Raw genomic sequence first — 17,602 nt, 5'->3', positions numbered from 1 at the left:
GAAGCCCTGGATGTGTGAGGTGTTGTGTTTCTCTGGAGTTTGGTTTCTCACGAAGGTAAAGAAAGAAACAATGATCTGCCATTTCTCTCAGGAAACTGTGAAATCAAACATGGCGACTGAACAAACACAGGATCAGGCCCCAGCAGCGATAACCTGGAGATATCTGATATGATGAAACGCCCTTCATAGAAACTGATCTTTGAACATGCAAAACAAAGACTAGCCGTCAGTTCTGTTCTGAGCAGAAGAGGAACGAGTCGCTGGCAAAGTGCAAACAGCCGCAGGTCGTGGTTCCAGTCCGACGCAGACTGGTCCCAGTTTGTCTCAATCAAACAGAAACTGGAAAACTCAACTCAACAAGGTTTTTTATTCCATTTTATCTTCAGTTCCTTTCTCGCATATTCAAGTACTTGGATTTCGAAATCCAGGAAACACAATCATTAATAAACAAATAAACTTTCAAATCATCATCATCATGTTCCTGTTTGATTCATACATGATTCCACTCCTCGCCCCCCCGGGCTAAGACACATGGACCTCTTGTAAACATGATACAAATCCGTTTTTTTTGCCTTTTATGATTACAAAAAGTAATCTGGTAGAAAAATATCTTTTCTTTTATAGGTATTTCTCTTGGTAGGAATATTTACATAGAGTACCTCACAGTATAATCTGATTTAAAAAGTACTTCGTGTAAAATAAACACAAAAAGGTCTCGGGGGGGGGGGGGGGGGGTAAAAGGCCTTTGGTTTTCACGAAAAGTATGAAAACGAGGACAAAAGAATCTCAAAAGGTTTGTTCACTGCTGCGTGAAACCACAGTGACCACTGGGTCGGGAGTGCTGGGCGTCTTCACGCCAAAGCTGAGGGACGCCAAATGTCCACAGGTCGGAGAGGGTTCAGAACCAAACTGCAGCTACAATCAAGCGTCAGTCGCGGGGACGGCAGAGCCACACAGCTTCCGCCGGGCGAAGTACGCCAGAACCATGAGCAGCATCTCCGAGGTGCTGCTGAGGGCCACGATGAAGGGCGCCTGGGACGCGAAGTCCGCCTCCACCCGGCGGAAGGACAGCTGCATGACGGCGAGGGCCAGCAGGCTGTTCTGGACGCCCACCTCTATGCTGACCGTCTTCCTCTGTGGGGGGGCCAGGCCCGCCACCTTCGCCATGACCGCACCGACCACCAGGCCCAGCATCGGCACCGTCACCCCTACTGCCACAATCTGGGGCCGGACGTTGGCCAAGATGGACGCCCCCATTTGGTAGGCCATGAAGATGCCCCCTATGATGAGCACGAAGCTGAAGGGGCGTATGAGCGCCAGCAGGACGCGGGTGAGGGCGGGCAGGCGCAGCTTGACCAGCATGCCCAGCGAGATGGGGATGGCGATGAAGAGGAGGGTGCCCAGGATCTTCACGAAGGGCACGTGCAGGGCGGCGTGGACCCCCAGCAGCCGCCCATACAGGGCTGAGGACAGCGGCATGGCTGCGGCGGCCACCACCGTGGACACCAGGGTCATGGAGATGGCCAGGGTGACGTCTCCACCCAGCAGCAGGCTGTACAGGTATCCCCCCCCTCCGCCGGGCGCCGAGCAGGTGATGACCAGGCCCAGGGACAGGGCCTGGGGCAGGGAGGCCAGCCGGGACACACAGTAGGCGTACAGGGGCATCACCAGGAACTGCCCCAGCACCCCCAGCAGCAGGGGCACGGGGCTCCGCAGCAGGCTCCGCAGCACCTCCACCTCCACCTTGCAGCCGAAGGCACACTTGTTGACGAAGATGAGGGGCAGCAGGGCGAACAGCACCGGGTTCTCTGAGAAATGGGACAGGCCCCCGGACTGGATGAGTCGGCTGGCCGGGTCATCGGCAGCGGGCGCCACTCGGATGGAGTAATCCGTCCTCTCCTCGACCAGAGCCGGCACCGAGTCCTGGTCCAGGTTCAGCAGCTGGATCTGCAGCTGGGCCGTGCCCGGGACCCCGGAGCGGATGCTGATGATGTAGCTCGTAGCGGGACCCGCGTGGCCGCTGTCGGTGACGTTGAGGATGCTGAGGACCTCCGGGTCCATGGAGCGGACCGTCAGCGTCTGCTTCCGGCTCCTGCGGCCCTGCCTGCCGGCCGCGGGGCTCCGGTACAGGCTGGAGATCACGATCACTCCGTTGGTGTTTTCAGGAAACTCGAACTCCTGCGAGGACCCGTCCCCGATGCTGAGGTAGCCTCCGCCGGGGCTCAGGTCGGTGCGGTTGCCGCTGTCCACGGTCAGGTTCCCGGTGGCCCGCGCCGAACCTCCGGTGATGAGGAGACACCAGAGCGTGAATAGCGTCCTCATGTTAGCGGGGGTGGCGGTGCCGCGACGCCGCAGACACACGCTTCTCCCTCCGCCTGCTCCTACTCCTTCAGCGGCCTCCCCCTGACGCTCACACCGCCGCCCGCTCACAGCACGACGGCGAACTTCTCATTGTAGTCTCCGGTACGAAACGTCGGCAGCAGCCGGCTCCACAGCTCGTCTGGTTCCCATTATGTCGCTGCCTTTATACCGGAACCTAAACATCCCCGCGCCCCGCCCTGTCCGGGCCGAGCCGGGCTCCCAGCTGCAGCGGCGCCCGGCGCACAGCTCCCTCTCTCGGCCTCTCTTGGCCTCTCACGGCCTCTCCTCGCTCCGGCGACTCGATGTCACGACCCCCGTGTGAACGCACCTGAAGCCGCGGCTCGTCCTGCGTGTCGGTGTCTCTGCGTGGCCGCGAGTCTGGAGCTCTGGAGCCGCGAGCATCGTCCATCCGCTGCGGTTCCTCTGCGGCCCGGAGATTGAGAGACTGACATCCGGTTTTCATCACCAAAATAAAATGTACCAGTTTGTTTCGCTCATAAAACCAAACCAAACAGTTTCAATCTCACATCTTGAATGAAAATGAGGATGAAAGAAGAATTATATTATATTAATGACTTCACTTCTTCACCAGAGTCCTTCTGCCTCATCGATGCAGATCCTGGATCCACATCCTGGATCGTGATCAGAGATGCGATAAAATATGGATATGGCAAAATATGGCTGTCCTGACCCATGAGATGCGATTACCAATATGCTGGTGATATTTATTTATTTAGTTCTGTATAGTTTGGACAGTTTGTGGTTGTTAATCATTAGAGCTATGTCATATTTGGACATTGACAAGTTACAGTGTGTTTTATAAAGACTAAAGAGGAACTAAGATAAGACTTGGGTCTTTCTCTACTCTTCAGTTAATCAGATTTCATGATACACGATTGTCTTACAATATATAGAATATTGCAGCATCGCCTTATCATGATATTATTGTTATCGTGGGTCATGCATCACTTATCGGCAGATTACCAGAAGGCCTGTATGCATTTATTTTGTAAAGGAGAATCTTACTACTTCCTCTCCCTCTCTCTGGTTTAATGTAACTGACTTGACGGATCCTCCACATTAATCCAGATGGGGCGTTCAACTGTGCGCAACCAATCAGCAGGGGCGGTCACATGGGAGGGGAAACACCGTTATTATGGTGGGGGGGGGGGGGGGGGGGGGGGACATGTACCTGATTATTTATATATATAAAACATCTGGTGCCATATGATACGATACATAATGATAGCACTTGATATGATAGGATTCGATTCCCACACCAGCTGAGAGTCAGATTCTTTGACAGTAAATAAATAAGAACAAGATGACAGGTCCCGCGAGTGAAGCCAAATCCCTTTGATCAGCTCCTGGTGTCTGGAGGGCAGGTCACACACCCTGCCCCCCAGCATGGAGGAACACAAATTAACAAATAAAACTACATAACTGTTTATATTTCTGATAAGTTTGGTTTGTTATTCTTTTCTATTGCTTCTCTTCTCTCAGGTTCACTCCTCCTCCTCCTCCTCCTCCTCCTCCATGTCTTCTACAGACCCGTTTATCTGCTGCTCTCTGTTTCCCACTCTCTGCTTCCTCACCATCGATCGCCCGGTGACTCGTGACTGATCCATTACGCTTGTGGATTAAAAATCAACACAGTCGACTCCACTGATCCGTGTCCGGTTCCCGCTCGGCAGCCAAGTCGCCTATTGCTTATTTGTCAAACACAAGCAGCAGACAGAGCAGGGAAACCTGACACTGCAGCCCGGGTGGGGACTGTGGCATCACAGGGGAACTCCCCCACTGTCAGCCTCCATCTTTTTATAGCTGCTGCTGTGAGTCACTGAAATATTTAAAAGCCGTTTTCATCTGGACCTCCAGGTTTCCTGTGGAGGGTCAGTGAGGTCACTGGGTCAGATCCCTGCTGTGAGAGCACCACCCAGGCCGGTCGTGTCTTGGATATTAACTGTCACGTCTCGTTGTGTTGAAGTCAGACCTGGGACAAGCTTATTCATCAGCTATTGTGTTTTCATGAGTTGTGCGTCATGCTTCTGTCACCGTGGCTCAGTCAGAGCTTAAGAGAGAAGGTGGGAGGAGTCCTCGGCTTCTTCTGTGACGTTTCCTGGTTATGAACATTTCCTGCCTGGCTCACGTTGCCCTGAGCTTTGTAATTATTTATCCTCAGTATGAAAATATACCTCATGACGTATCTTTCACAAACAGCCTGAGAGAGTGAAGAGGGATTCCACCTCCGCCTGCCCTGACACCTTCATGGAGAATCCACAGGAATATTTGCAGCAGCAGGGATCACGGCTGTGTGTGAAAGTATGTCTGTGTGTACTTTTTAAGCATGGACCTAACAGAGGGAGAACATTGTGGGTTCTCCTGTGTCCGCCCACTGTGACGTCAGCCTTTGGTTTCTGAGCTGCTGTGGTTTCCACCCCCCCCCCCCCCCATCCGGTGCTTAATGGTCTGTTTGACTCTAGATGATCATACTTTACCAAAGGAACATCAGCTGTCTGAAGAAGTCTTGTAAGGAGAGATCGAGACATAAACTCCTGGAAGGGAAATGTAACATTCGATCAGGCCCAATGTGATCATGTTCATTTCCCCTGTGATTGAGGTATGAAGAGAAAGAACAGCTTCCCATCGGGGTGCATAAAACAAACAAACCTTTGTGTACCATGCTCTGAGCATTAAAGTGTGACACTACTGTAAGAGGTGTGTGTCTCGTTCCTCGGTGTGTAGGGTGGGATCACAGAATTGCAACAACACTCCTCAGGAACATTTTTATTTATGTTAGAAATGTAATAAATCATCAAATAAAATCTACCATTATTATCAACAGACTGTGTTTGATCCTCTCGTTCTAAGACTTGGTTTTAGGTCTGGAATCAGGCTCATGTTAGAGTGAAGGCTTCGGGAGTGTGTCCTCACTATGATAGAAGTATACCGTGTGTGTGTGTGTGTTTGTGTGTGTCTGTGTGTGTGTGTGTGAATAATCATGAACCCTCTCAGAGCAGTGATCATGAGCGGCCTTGTGTTGTGTTGCAGATGAGATCATGAGCAGCCATGTTGACCAGTCTGGAAGCTTGATATTGAAAAGCCAGTGAAACATCAGTGTGCACCACAGACTCCACACATGACATCATCCTGGGTGATGACCTCATGAGGGTCATGACCTCATGAGGGTCACAAACAGGAAGCCTAGAAGTTGTGATCTCCAGCTGCTCAGACGCCTGTCGCAATATCCTAATGTTATATGATAAAATGTATGTTGTGTTAATAGGTGTAGGATAATAGTTTAAATCACTCCAGTGTTTTTTACATCATTTTATGAATCATAATAATAAAATTGTTCCATCTGTGACTATCACGTCTCCACAGTTTTCACACAGATCTGTATTTCATTATTCGTTCATTATAATTTTTGGGATCATCTAGGCGTAATTTAATAGATAAAACAAATTTTAAATAAAATTTACAAAAGAAGCATCATTATTATTGTTCTTAATTGTTTCACAACTTTATACAATGATCATTTAATTAAAATCCATCATTATGACAGCTGTGATGCTGAGTAATGATTTTTTTTACTGGTTTATGCGCTTTATTAACTTTTTTGAGTATTTATCTGAGTATTGAGAGTTAAAGGAAAGACGGCATCAGAGGGCAGATTTTATTTATTTAAGATACACATAGATATATATATACAAAACCAACATGCTGATACGTCTGTTGACCTCTGAGTACAAATGAAGCTTCCTAGTGTTAAAATGGAGAAAACAGAAACCGGACCCAGAGGAAGATGAGCTGCTCAGTACACAGCTTCATCCTGAAAATAACAAAAGACAAATGGACCCAGTCTTCAGATCCATTCGATCATGTTCTGATGACATTCTACATTTCATTCTTCTCTGTCCACGTCTCCTGTATTTACCCAAAACACCACAAATGAAACTTTCCCATCAAATGTATGGTTTACAAGGGATATCAGGAAAAAAAAACAATATATCAAAAATCTAAATAATCCAGCTGGTGCATCACAGCTCTGAGTGGAAGTGTTGTCCTCCTGAAACCGTCCAGGATGAAACTGAGACAAGTGATCAGCTGATCAGCCGGGGACGCTTCTAAAAATATCTGGATGAGGTTCCGATGTGTCCGTTGAGAGGAGGGGGGGGGGGGCAAGAGTTTCAACAACTTAAATCAAATACCAAGTATCTATGAGAGACCAGGCAGCTTCAATCCACAGAGTTACAGACGGCCTGTGGACTCCTGCGTCAGGCACTGGTGGGGGAAGCCCCCCCGAAAGCACCTGCTTCCCAAATAAGGCGTTGAAAGCAAAAAGTCTGAATCAAAGCTCGACACAGAGAAACAACAAGTGGGAGGAGTCACTGTGTTTTATAGTGAGGTCAGGTGGAGGCTGCTGACTGGAGGCTGACGAGGGGGGGGGGGGGGGGGGGGGGGGGGCGATGTGCTGTAGTGTTACCAAGAACAACAACAACAAGAAGAACAACAAAGAATAATACGTGCAAATCTGACAACCCCCCCCCCCCCCCCCCCCCCAATTCATTTAAGAATCTTGTTCCTCTGAAAATAATCAACTATTAAACCATTTCTGACAAATGGATCAAAAAATGTTTTTAAAAAACGTGAACTCACCGTCCACCTGAAATCCTTCATTTGTAAAACGGTGTTTGTTAAAATAAATCGATCTCGTCCGGATGATTTCTCAGAATCAGAAATAATCTCTGTCCACAAACAGGATGTAGTTTGGATGGAGCCTAGCACACACACACACACACACACACTGGTCATGTGGTGTAAACAGGAAGTCGACTGTCTACTCTGGTATAATGACTCTAAGTGCCCATTAAAACTCTGTGTTTCCATCCCTCTACATTACACAGTCTGTAAAATGTTTTTCTTCTTGTACAAAGCAGACATCCAGTGTGAAGGGGGGGGGGGGGGGGGGGATTGAGACCCAGTGGGGAATTAAAAGGAGAAAATAGAAATGGATCGATAATGGGAAGGTGAACCAGAGAGAGAGAGATTCATGCCTCTCAGGTGGTGTGTGTGTGTGTGTGTGTGTGTATTTATAAAGCAGGAGAGTGGGAATCAATAGCCTCATTAAGTCCTCCCGATAGGAACAGTTCGATTGAGACGCACACGCACGCAAACACACAAACACACACACACAGCTTCCTGTCATCTGCTTCCTCGCAGCCATCAGCGCCGTCACCGCTCCCAGAGCAGCCTTCAGTTCCGTAGAGCAGCGAGTCTGGAAGGAGTGAAAAGAGGAAAGAGTTGAGCTGTTTGGAGACGCTGGTGATAAATGTGCAGTTCACTGAAAAGACGTTTCATTCAGATTCATCACGGAGCTTCACACTCGTCATGTGACACGTTCAGGGAGCAAGGAGGCGCAGAGTCAACGCTCTGCTGCAGCTGAGACAAGTGAAGGGACAGAAAACTGATTTAAACTTTGAATAAACTGGTGGATGTGCAGCAGCAGGTCTTTACTTCAGCTTCGAGGATAAATGGATATGTATTTACAAAGTCTTTCAAGGTGTTTTTTGTTCGGGAACCCCGACTAGTGTTCCTTCTCTTTTCAAGTTGAACATTGTCTTTGTTTGTTTCTTCATCACTCATGACTTTGCAGCAACAGGAGTGCCTTGTGTGTGTGTGTGTGTGTGTGTGTGTGTGTGTGTGTGTGTGTGTGTGTGTGTGTGTGTGTGTGTGTGTGTGTGTGTGTGTGTGTGTGTGTGTGTGTGTGTGTGTGTGTGTGTGTGTGTGTGTGTGTGTGTGTGTGAGTGTGTGTATCCGTGTGAAATCTAATTTCCTTCCTCATGCTCTGACCCAGCAGTGAATGTGCAGTTTGTGTGTGACTTGTGATTCTGCACCAGGCGAACGTGTTGTGTTAAAGGAACATGAGTCCGTTGTGTTGCTTCTTTGTTATGACACATTCTGGTTCTCTACCTTCGAGACAGCTGGTCCTCCTTCTCTTGGCTCACTGTGCTCGGAGCGCCCACAGAGGTGGCTCCTGCCGGCAGCTGGTTGAGCTGGTCCATCACCTCCAGGCCGCTCTCCTCTGCTATCTGGTGGATCAGGTCGTCCACCTGCTCCTGAGGCGTGGTCAGCGTCATGGCCGAGCTCATGGAGTCCTCCATCACCTGGTGTGAGAAAAGGAGAGAACTGGGTTTGAGTTTTAAAGATTTCACCTGAGACATGACATTTTCAGGTCTTTCTCAATTCCGTGAAACAAATATCAAACATAAGCTGCTGTCAGACCTTCACTGAAGATCCACTGAACTGTGCTTTGTGAGCAGCAACTCACCGAGGTGTGGACGTCCAGGTTCTGTACTTGAGTTTCAAACTTGTCCATAATGGCCGAGACCTTCTGCAGGTCCATGGAGCTCAGAGCTTTGTCCAGAGCCTTGGTCACCTGGCCCATGCTTTTGGTCACCTGGAAAAAATGAGAAGCTTTTATAATGTACTCGCTTCATTCTGGGAATAATGTGATGTGGCATTATGACAGAAGATACTAGGTCATCCTACATACTGACTGGACATCAGATATATGTGATCTAAGGCAGCGTGTGTCATGGAACCAGCTGAACACAGTCACTTACTCCCTTCATGGTGACAGCCGTCTGGACTTTAGAGGACACAGCATCGACTCGGGACGCCATGCGCAGCCAGTTGAGACCTTCATTCTTTTTCCGGATGGCGTTCTCTGCATAAACTCTGGCACATTCCACGTTCTTCTGCTGCAACGCCTGAGGAGTGAGACAAAGACTGGTTTACTCATACCTCGCTCTGATGGACATCGTACAACTGCTGCAAATTAGCTACTAGCTAACTCTGGTGCTAATACTTTTAGTTGTGAGCTGTCGCTGCAAAAAGAAACAATAAGAATAAAAATGGCGCTGGACGATGTGAGTCTGCATTTCACCTTGTGTGTACTTCATGTAGATGAATCTCCCTGCTGCACGTTCTCATATATATTTAGAGAGAAGACCCTCTCTTTATCTTTAGTGTTACCAGAGACTGTAAATAATGACGGACATGTATCGCCCTCTGGTGGCTGACTGTGGTATAGGTCATAGACACTGCCTCCTCCATGGTAGCAGATGGGACATGGACCAAACTAAAAAGTAGATGTTAAATAAATGTTTGTCAAAGATGAGTTCTGTCATTTCATGTACTTCTTCTTCTTCTTCTTCACGTCTCACTGATGCTTGTTCAAGTGATCATGTTCGGATTAGTTTGGTTTTAATTAATAATTATTACATTATTTAAAATGTTACATGTGTCTTTATAAATGAGATCAGCAAAGTACTTCACATATGATTGTTGTCGCTCATGTGAACAATCAGCAACTGACACGACAACAACACACAACTACAGGGCTCTGCTACTGACGCTGTAGCGCCCCCTGCTGACTGAATACAAAATACTGTCGCTCCATTTGACCAGTGCAGTGTAATCAGATTACACGAGAGCAGCAATACTGAAAAAATGTATATAACCACAAGTTTTACTGTAATTGACATGATTATTGTAATACAAAAAAGTAATAATCATTAACTTCATTAGAAATAAAATCATAGTAAAAAGTATTATCGTATTTGAGGTTACATCCATTTTTTTATTGAGCCGTTAAATCAATCACATTTGCAAAAAGTCAACAATCACATTTTCACTGAGGTTTTCAAACTTTTGAAAAAGGAAAAAAAAGTTTTTACATTACTTATTAATCAATCAACCTAACAGTATTATTTAATCTATTTTATTGACTGTCTTTCGTATTAAGAAGTATTTAGAAGTATCTGTATTACAGGCATTGGCACTATCAGTGTCTCCAGCTTTAAACAAGTTACCTTTAAGACATTTTAGGAGCTTTTTTAAATAACTTGAAATTAAATTTAAGACCAAACTCTGTTACACAACGCAGTTTGACTCTTACAGCACATCGAGGGGAGTAAAGAGGCACAACAACAAACATCTACAACAAACATCTACAACAAACATCTACATCAGCTTCTCCAGGCCGACGCAGATTATTCAATTCACCCAGTTAAAGAAGAAAGAACTGAAGATGACAGGAAGATGAGCAGTGGGCAGACGATAACAATCTGGATGTGGAACATTGTTCAGTTGAGCTGAACCTCTACCAGTAACAGGTCCAGTTACAGGAGAAGTGCTGCTGGTTAGACGGGTTTTAAATAACAACCTGAAACACCATCACTCTCTCCCACTGCTCCTTTTCTCTGTGTTTGTCAACACTTCACCTCAATCGAACAGTAACTTGAGCTCTGATCTCAGGTCAGAGCAGTGATACAGGAAGAGAGAGAGAGAGAGCTCTATGACGTACAACTACAACACAGGGACATGGAAGAGAGACAGATATACTTTGCATCTTTAACATTATACACCCTTGCCCCAGCTTGCTCACCTTCTTGACCTTGGCCTGCTCCTTCTCAGAATCCTTCTCAGCCTTCTTGGCCAGTCTCTCAAGCTGCTTTGTGGTGAACTGTAGTGAACAACGAGAAAAAAACTGACGCACAATCCACTGGAAAGAAAAAAATCACTTGCACAAGTTATATCAAGCTGATATTTGTAAACCTTTTTTTTTTTTTACAGATACATACTCTGAGCTGGAAGAGTGTGTCTGTGGAGAGAGAGAGAGAGAGAGAGAGAGAGAGAGAGAGAGAGAGAGAGAGAGAGAGAGTTAGGAGTATGTGAACTCAATCACAGTTCACTCATCTGTCCAGACTCATACGATGTGTGTAGAGTTGAAACGACTTCTTGTGAAGCTTTTCTATGAATCTGACATTTTTAATTCCCTAATATCAGTCGCAGCTCCAGAAAAATCCAAACTTTTTTACCAGATATGAAGAAATACCCTCGAGTTGTTCCTAAGATGAGAAGTTCACGAGAATAAGATGAACAGAAGTCATGTGAACCTGAGGAACTTAAGCCTTAATGGTGATGAACCTTTTGTTAATTAATGTGTTAAGATTCTTCTTCTTTTTGTTCAAGATTTGAGAGTTTGTGTTTAAATGATTTCGTTAAATAAATTTGTGAATAAATGTGCTTATTAAATGTCTATGTATCGATTGAATCACAAAACCTGACAAAGAAGTAACTGAAGGTTCAACACGTGAAGAAGGAGAAACGCTGTCAGACACAAACCAAAACAAACAAGTTACAGAAACTATCCTGAATTCGTTCTGTGACACTGATGGAAGCCATTAGCCACAATATTCACTTTCACAGCTGATGACATGGTTTCTGAACTTCAATGTGAGAGCGATGGTTTCTCTCTGTGTTTCTGTCTCGTTCAGTCCGGAGCTGAGCCCTCGTCCACAATCACAACAGGTCTGACAGCTAAGCTAGCTCCCCCCCCCCCACTCCCAGCCACCAAGCTAACAGGCTAACGCTAGCTCAACATCCACAGTGACAGCGGAGGACTCGACCCTTACCCTCCATGTTGAAGATGCTTCCAGGCGATCGCAGCTAAGTGAACGTTCAGCTTCTCTTCCACTTGTTTTCAAATGCTACATCGACCACTGCACTTCCTGGTCTGAGGAGCTGTCATGTGACCGGAAATATCGTTCTTCTTCTTCGCCTCTTGAATCAAGCTCAGGTGCAACACCGCCACCTACTGCCAATTCCGTTCAAACGCTTTGCTGAGGAGGAAAAATCGATATGAAGTTAAATTGTCTTAATATGTTTTCTTTTCTGAGGAATCAGGTTGGAAACTCTAAAACATTTAATAAAGTACTTCTCATATTTAACCATCATTTATTTCAATTGATCTCACCTGTCAACGTATTACTTGTACATATTGGGTTTGAGTTGTGGCAAGACCCACGTAGATGTTTTATTTTGTAGATTATTTGAATGTATTATAATAAATACATTTGATATTTGTATTTCTTTATATATTACACATGTATAAGATGGTGAGAGCTGAAGAACAAACCCTCAGAGTGACTCGATATGTTTCCATCGAAGGCAGCTGCCTCCGAACAGTGTGACATCACAGGTGTTAAACCATAGAATGTGTTTGAAGAGGTTTACACGTGGTCAAACCAGGACATGGACGAGAGCAGACACAATCATTGTGGCTTTTTATTTACATTTCAAAGAAAATATCTGATTCTGTTTCATAGTTTTCATAGTTTGTATTCACTTCACTAGGCTGCTACTGAATAAACACTTTTACACACAGAATAATTTTGGCTTCATCACATCAACCAGACAAATGTTCATATATGTGAAAAGACTTAATATAATTAAAGCTGAATCATGTTTCAATATTTCCATGAAAATTCAGCAGATTTCTCTTGAAGAAATAAACATGATGAATAAAATCTTTATCTCTAACGGCTCTGATCCAGCGTCACAGAGACTTTCACAGGTAACAGCTTCAAGTGATCTGCAGTGCTAAAGTATGAAAAACATCTTCTCAGTGAAAGTGTGTGTGAAGGTGTGAGTGTGTTTGTTAGTATCAAGATCAGAGAACGACAGTTCTCCTCTGTTCCAGTCCAGTTTCACTCTGATCCTCTGGATCTTCTGAACAGAGAGAAAAGATGATCCTGATAGTGACACTGCTGAGTATTTTCTGCATAGAACCATATTCTCCATAAACCAGACAGTTTTTCTCCCTTCCTCTGGACAGACTCTTCTGATACACCCAGGAACCAGCTTCTACTGTCTCCAACCAGGACGTCCCAGATGTGAGTTCCTGAGTTAAAACCCTCAGATCCCAGGACTGAGAGGTAATGATCAAACCTCTCTGGATTGTCAGGAAGCTTCTGTTCCTCTCCTCGTCTCAAACTGGTCAGATCTTCAGACAGGTCGAGTACTGTCAAGACTGTAGGAGACCACGTCCTTCATCTTGTTCCAGATGTTGAAGCTCAGGTTGCCCAGATGTTTGGTCCTGTCTATCAGAGCTCCTGAGGCCAGCTGTGGATCATCCAGCAGGGGGCGCTGCTGGACTCGTTCCACTGGAGCCTTGTAGTTGAGCAGGAACGAGACGTCTTCAGCTCTCAGCTCGCATATGACTGTAAACAGCCAAAATTGCCTTTGTTCACCAAGAAGGGAAGCTAGCTGCCTTTAAACAGTGTTGCCTATCAGACCATATTGCTGCTTAGAGCAGAAGGAGCAGAGATCTATTCAGAGGAAGTGAAATCAGCAAAGTTTTCTTCCACTTGCTGATTTTCAAAACCCAGATCCTGTTTGTGATCTCAGTGGATGAAGAGAGATCGTCACACAGATTTAAAGAAGTGGAGAAATAACTGTTTGGTGAAGTTTCAGGGTGAAGACGTGGAGTTGAGTCCTTACACACAAGCCACATGTTGGAGATATTGTGATGTTTTGAAACATGAGGATGAAACTTCCCAGCGAGTTTGTGGTGTTGCTTCAGTGTTTCACGTCGTCACCTCACGGACAGACGCTCCTGGGTCGTACAGTTTGAATCCAGACTTGATCCAAACTTCTTGACCCCAAATTTGTCCGAAGTTTAACCCACAAAATAAACTTAGCTGCTTTAAGAGATTTTTTTAATTTCAGCAGAGTTAAAACAGTTAACTGTTAAAATACTCAGGATCAGGTTCCTGACAACTGGTATCGACTCTTTGCTCCGTCACAGACAAACTTCATCCAACTGGTTCAGAACAGAAAGAACGGTCTGGTGTCACTTGTATTATATAGAAACAGTTTGAGCAGTTTATCATCTTCTTTGATAGAAGCTGAACAGTTGTTCACGTGGTTCCTTTGCTCTTTGTCATTGTTCTTCTTCAGAACTCCATTAACTCTGCTGTGAGTCTGTATCATCTCTGGCTGCATGTGCTCTTGTGACAGCTCAGCTTCACACTGAGGGGGACAGAGATTTAGAAACAAGAGTCTGAGTCTCTGAAACAACCTGAGGAAATAAAGCAGGCTGAGTCAGAAGCTTCCTTTAAATCCAAACTTCAAACCTGCTGTTATCAAACCACGATTTGATCTAATTCTAGTTTTTAAAATGTGGTAACGACAACATTTCTGTCACCTGTAGTGTTTTTATACTTTGTAAGTTGGTTTTTATTCCGTTGAAAAGATTTGTTAACTTTTCTGGAAACTTTGAAGAATGTGAATCTTACAACCAGTGCTGTTGTGAGCTGAATGTGACCGTTTCCAGTGCAAATATTCACTTTGAGATTTGATGACACAGATCAAAACCCACAACCAGCTCCTCCCAGTCAGGACATGTCTGTGTCTCCTCCCTTCACATATGTGTACGTGTAAGAACCAGTGAACAACAAGCTGAGAGCAGTGGGAGCTGAGTCACTGCAGGGAGTGAACGAGAGGGGGAGGAGCAGAGATCTGTTAATATTCAGAGGAAGTGAAACTGTTCTTCAGTCTCTGGCAGCAGCTGAAATGGCGCAGCAAGAAGTTCAACTGGATGGAGAAAGATTCTGCTGTTCGATCTGTCTGGATCTACTGAAGGATCCGGTGACTACTGGCTGTGGACACAGCTACTGTAAGAGCTGTATTAACACCCACTGGGACAAAGGGGAGGAGAGAGGAAGCTACAGCTGTCCTCAGTGTAGACAGACCTTCATACCGAGGCCTGTCCTGGTGAAAAACACCATGTTAGCTGATTTAGTGGAGGAGCTGAAGAAGACTGGACTCCAAGCTGCTCCTGCTGATCACTGCTATGCTGGACCTGAAGATGTGGCCTGTGATTTCTGCACTGGGAGAAAACTGAAAGCTCTCAAGTCCTGTTTGAATTGTTTGGCCTCTTATTGTGAAAAACACCTCCAGCCTCATCTTCAGGCAGCTCCATTGAAGAAGCACAAGCTGGTGGAGCCCTCGGAGAAGCTCCAGGAGAACATCTGCTCTCGTCACGACGAGGTGATGAAGATGTTCTGCCGCACTGATCAGCAGTGTATCTGTTATCTCTGCTCTGTGGATGAACATAAAGACCACGACACAGTGTCAGCTGCAGCAGAAAGGACTGAGAGGCAGAGAGAGCTCGGGCTGAGGAGACAAACAATCCAGCAGAGAGTCCAGGACACAGAGAAAGACCTGAAGCTGCTTCAACAGGAGGAGGAGGCCCTCAATGGCTCTGCTGATAAAGCAGTGGAGGACAGTGAGGAGATCTTCACTGAGATGATCCGTCTGCTGGAGAAAAGAAGCTCTGATGTGAAGCAGCAGATCAGATCCCAGCAGGAAACTGAAGTGAGTCGAGTCAGAGAGCTTCAGGAGAGACTGGAGCAGGAGATCACTGAGCTGAAGAGGAAAGACCAGGAACTGAAGCAGCTCTCAGACACAGAGGATCACAACCAGCTTCTACACAACTACCCCTCACTGTCACCACTCAGTGGATCTACACACTCATCCAGCATCAGGATCCGTCCTCTGAGGGACTTTGAGGACATAACAGCAGCTGTGTCCCAGGTCAGAGGTCGACTACAGGACATTCTGAGTGAGAAAGAGACAGAGAGTTTACAGATTGTGTCTCAAGTGGATGTTTTACCTCCACAACCAGAGATGAAGAACAGAGTTGACTTCTTAAGATATTCACAGGAAATCACACTGGATCCAAACACAGCACACGTATGTCTGTTATTATCTGAGGGAAACACAAAAGTAACACGCATGAGTGAAGATGAGTTTTATTATAATCACCGAGACAGATTCACTTATTGGGCTCAGGTCCTGAGTAGAGAGAGTCTGACTGGACCTTGTTTCTGGGAGGTGAAGATGAGCAGAGGAGGAGCAGTTAATGTAGCAGTCACATACAAGAATATCAGAAGAGCAGGACGCTCACGTCAATGTGAATTTGGATCAAATGATAGATCTTGGTCTTTATATTGTGATGGAAACAGTTATGACTTTTGTTACAAGAATATCAGGACTCCAGTGTCAGGTCCTTGGTCCTCCAGAGTAGGAGTGTACCTGGATCCCAGTGCAGGTGTTCTGTCCTTCTACAGCGTCACTGGCTCCATGAATCTCCTCCACAGAGTCCAGACCACGTTCACTCAGCCTCTCTATGCTGGAGTTGGGGTTTATGAGGATGGAGACTCAGCTGAGTTCTGTTAACTCAAATAGACTAGAGTCATTAAAAGCAGTGATTTAGATTCTGTGTTAATCTTTAACTTCTCTTGTCTCCATGTTTGTTGATCAAAGTTCATCATGGTGACGTTTCTGCTCCGCACAGAGATCAGCTGTCAATCAAACACTGACCTTTCTTTATCACACATATTTAATCTCACTTTGTAAAGACAGAAATCTATAATTACACTGACATGAATGTGTTTGAAAGAACTGATGTTGCTGTTGTTTTTTGAATCAATGTAGAAATCAGGTTTTGATGTTTTAGAACCTATGTTGATCCTGATCCTCATCAATGAGCTGATTCTTTGTTCTCTTCTTTTCCACATGTGTTATTGGATGTTTGGTCACATTGTAAATGTGGAACCTGGTTTGTTTTTATCACGGCTCATCTCAGTAAAGTGTGAATCCTCTCGTCCTCATTGTATTTTCATGTTTAGTGAACGTGCATATTGATCTGCTGCTGCGTAGGTTTCTGTTCTTTCTGATTTTCCTGATCTGAACCAGCTGGTCCACTGGAGAGTGTCCTGATCGAGTCCCTCTGAGGGTTTGTTCTGCTGCTCTCATCACATGTGTTTCTTATACATGTCTATTTACATTTAAATCTCATATGTTTAAAGCAATAAAAATCTAATGTGTGAAGAAGCTGAAAGTTGAAATAAAGAATAAATCCAGTCGGTTGTTGTGTCTTCATTCCAGGATCTCATTCAAAGCTGATGGAGACAAAGTGAAACTCCTGTGAGAGAAGAACTGAGGCAGTTTCCTCCTGAAACTCCACAAACCTCAGTTTTCATGTTCAGTCTCTGTCTTTGCAGCTTTTCTGCACTAAAACAGCTTGATCGAGAGAAATTAGCAAAGTTTTCTTCCACTCGCTGATTTTCAAACCCCAGATCTTGTTTGTGATCTCAGTGGATGAAGAGAGTTCATCACACAGATTTAAAGAAGTGGAGAAATAACGCTTTGGTGTCACTTGTATTATATAGAAACAGTTTGAGCCGTTTATCATCTTCTTTGATGGAAGCTGAACAGTTGTTGACGTGGTTCCTTTGCTCTTTGTCATTGTTCTTCTTCAGAACTCCATTAACTTTGCTGTGAGTCTGTATCATCTCTGGCTGCATGTGCTGCTGGGAGGAGCTGG

General features: G+C 45.5%; 3 protein-coding genes across 3 annotated transcripts; 1 reads left to right on the top strand and 2 right to left on the bottom strand.

The window, feature by feature from the left end:
* Window positions 1-348: 348 nt before the first annotated feature.
* Window positions 349-2,762, bottom strand: slc10a3 (solute carrier family 10 member 3). Its single transcript, XM_053426872.1, has one exon. The coding sequence runs from the start codon at window positions 2,320-2,322 to the stop codon at window positions 922-924; it is 1,401 nt and encodes a 466-aa protein (XP_053282847.1). The 5' UTR covers window positions 2,323-2,762; the 3' UTR covers window positions 349-921.
* Window positions 2,763-6,910: 4,148 nt separating this feature from the next.
* On the bottom strand, window positions 6,911-11,983 carry chmp1a (charged multivesicular body protein 1A). Its single transcript, XM_053426873.1, has 7 exons — window positions 11,844-11,983; window positions 11,010-11,029; window positions 10,814-10,891; window positions 8,988-9,134; window positions 8,693-8,821; window positions 8,335-8,528; window positions 6,911-7,639 (listed from the first exon to the last, which is right to left on the bottom strand). Exons 1-7 carry the CDS (start codon window positions 11,848-11,850, stop codon window positions 7,618-7,620), a joined length of 597 nt encoding a protein of 198 aa, XP_053282848.1. The 5' UTR covers window positions 11,851-11,983; the 3' UTR covers window positions 6,911-7,617.
* Window positions 11,984-14,671: 2,688 nt separating this feature from the next.
* On the top strand, window positions 14,672-17,139 carry LOC128444395 (tripartite motif-containing protein 16-like). The gene has a single exon (XM_053426870.1). It carries the CDS (start codon window positions 14,785-14,787, stop codon window positions 16,450-16,452), a length of 1,668 nt encoding a protein of 555 aa, XP_053282845.1. The 5' UTR covers window positions 14,672-14,784; the 3' UTR covers window positions 16,453-17,139.
* Window positions 17,140-17,602: the final 463 nt, after the last annotated feature.

The sequence above is a fragment of the Pleuronectes platessa genome, chromosome 7 (assembly GCF_947347685.1).
Source record: "Pleuronectes platessa chromosome 7, fPlePla1.1, whole genome shotgun sequence".
Taxonomy (NCBI): Eukaryota; Metazoa; Chordata; class Actinopteri; order Pleuronectiformes; family Pleuronectidae; genus Pleuronectes; species Pleuronectes platessa.
This window is presented reverse-complemented; position numbering and strand designations above follow the sequence as displayed.

What these genes read in the sequence shown, in the direction of transcription:
- chmp1a (XM_053426873.1), bottom strand. An exon ending in AGCAGGCCAAGGTCAAGAAG is followed by an intron (nt 9,135 to 10,813) that starts GTGAGCAAGCTG and finishes CTCACTCCTCAG; the next exon opens with GCGTTGCAGCAGAAGAACGT. An exon ending in GAGGACCAGCTGTCTCGAAG is followed by an intron (nt 7,640 to 8,334) that starts GTAGAGAACCAG and finishes CACTCCTTCCAG; the next exon opens with ACTCGCTGCTCTACGGAACT.
- LOC128444395 (XM_053426870.1), top strand. Translation starts at nt 14,785, where the DNA reads ATGGCGCAGCAAGAAGTTCAACTGGATGGAGAAAGATTCTGCTGTTCG.
- slc10a3 (XM_053426872.1), bottom strand. Translation starts at nt 2,322, where the DNA reads ATGAGGACGCTATTCACGCTCTGGTGTCTCCTCATCACCGGAGGTTCG.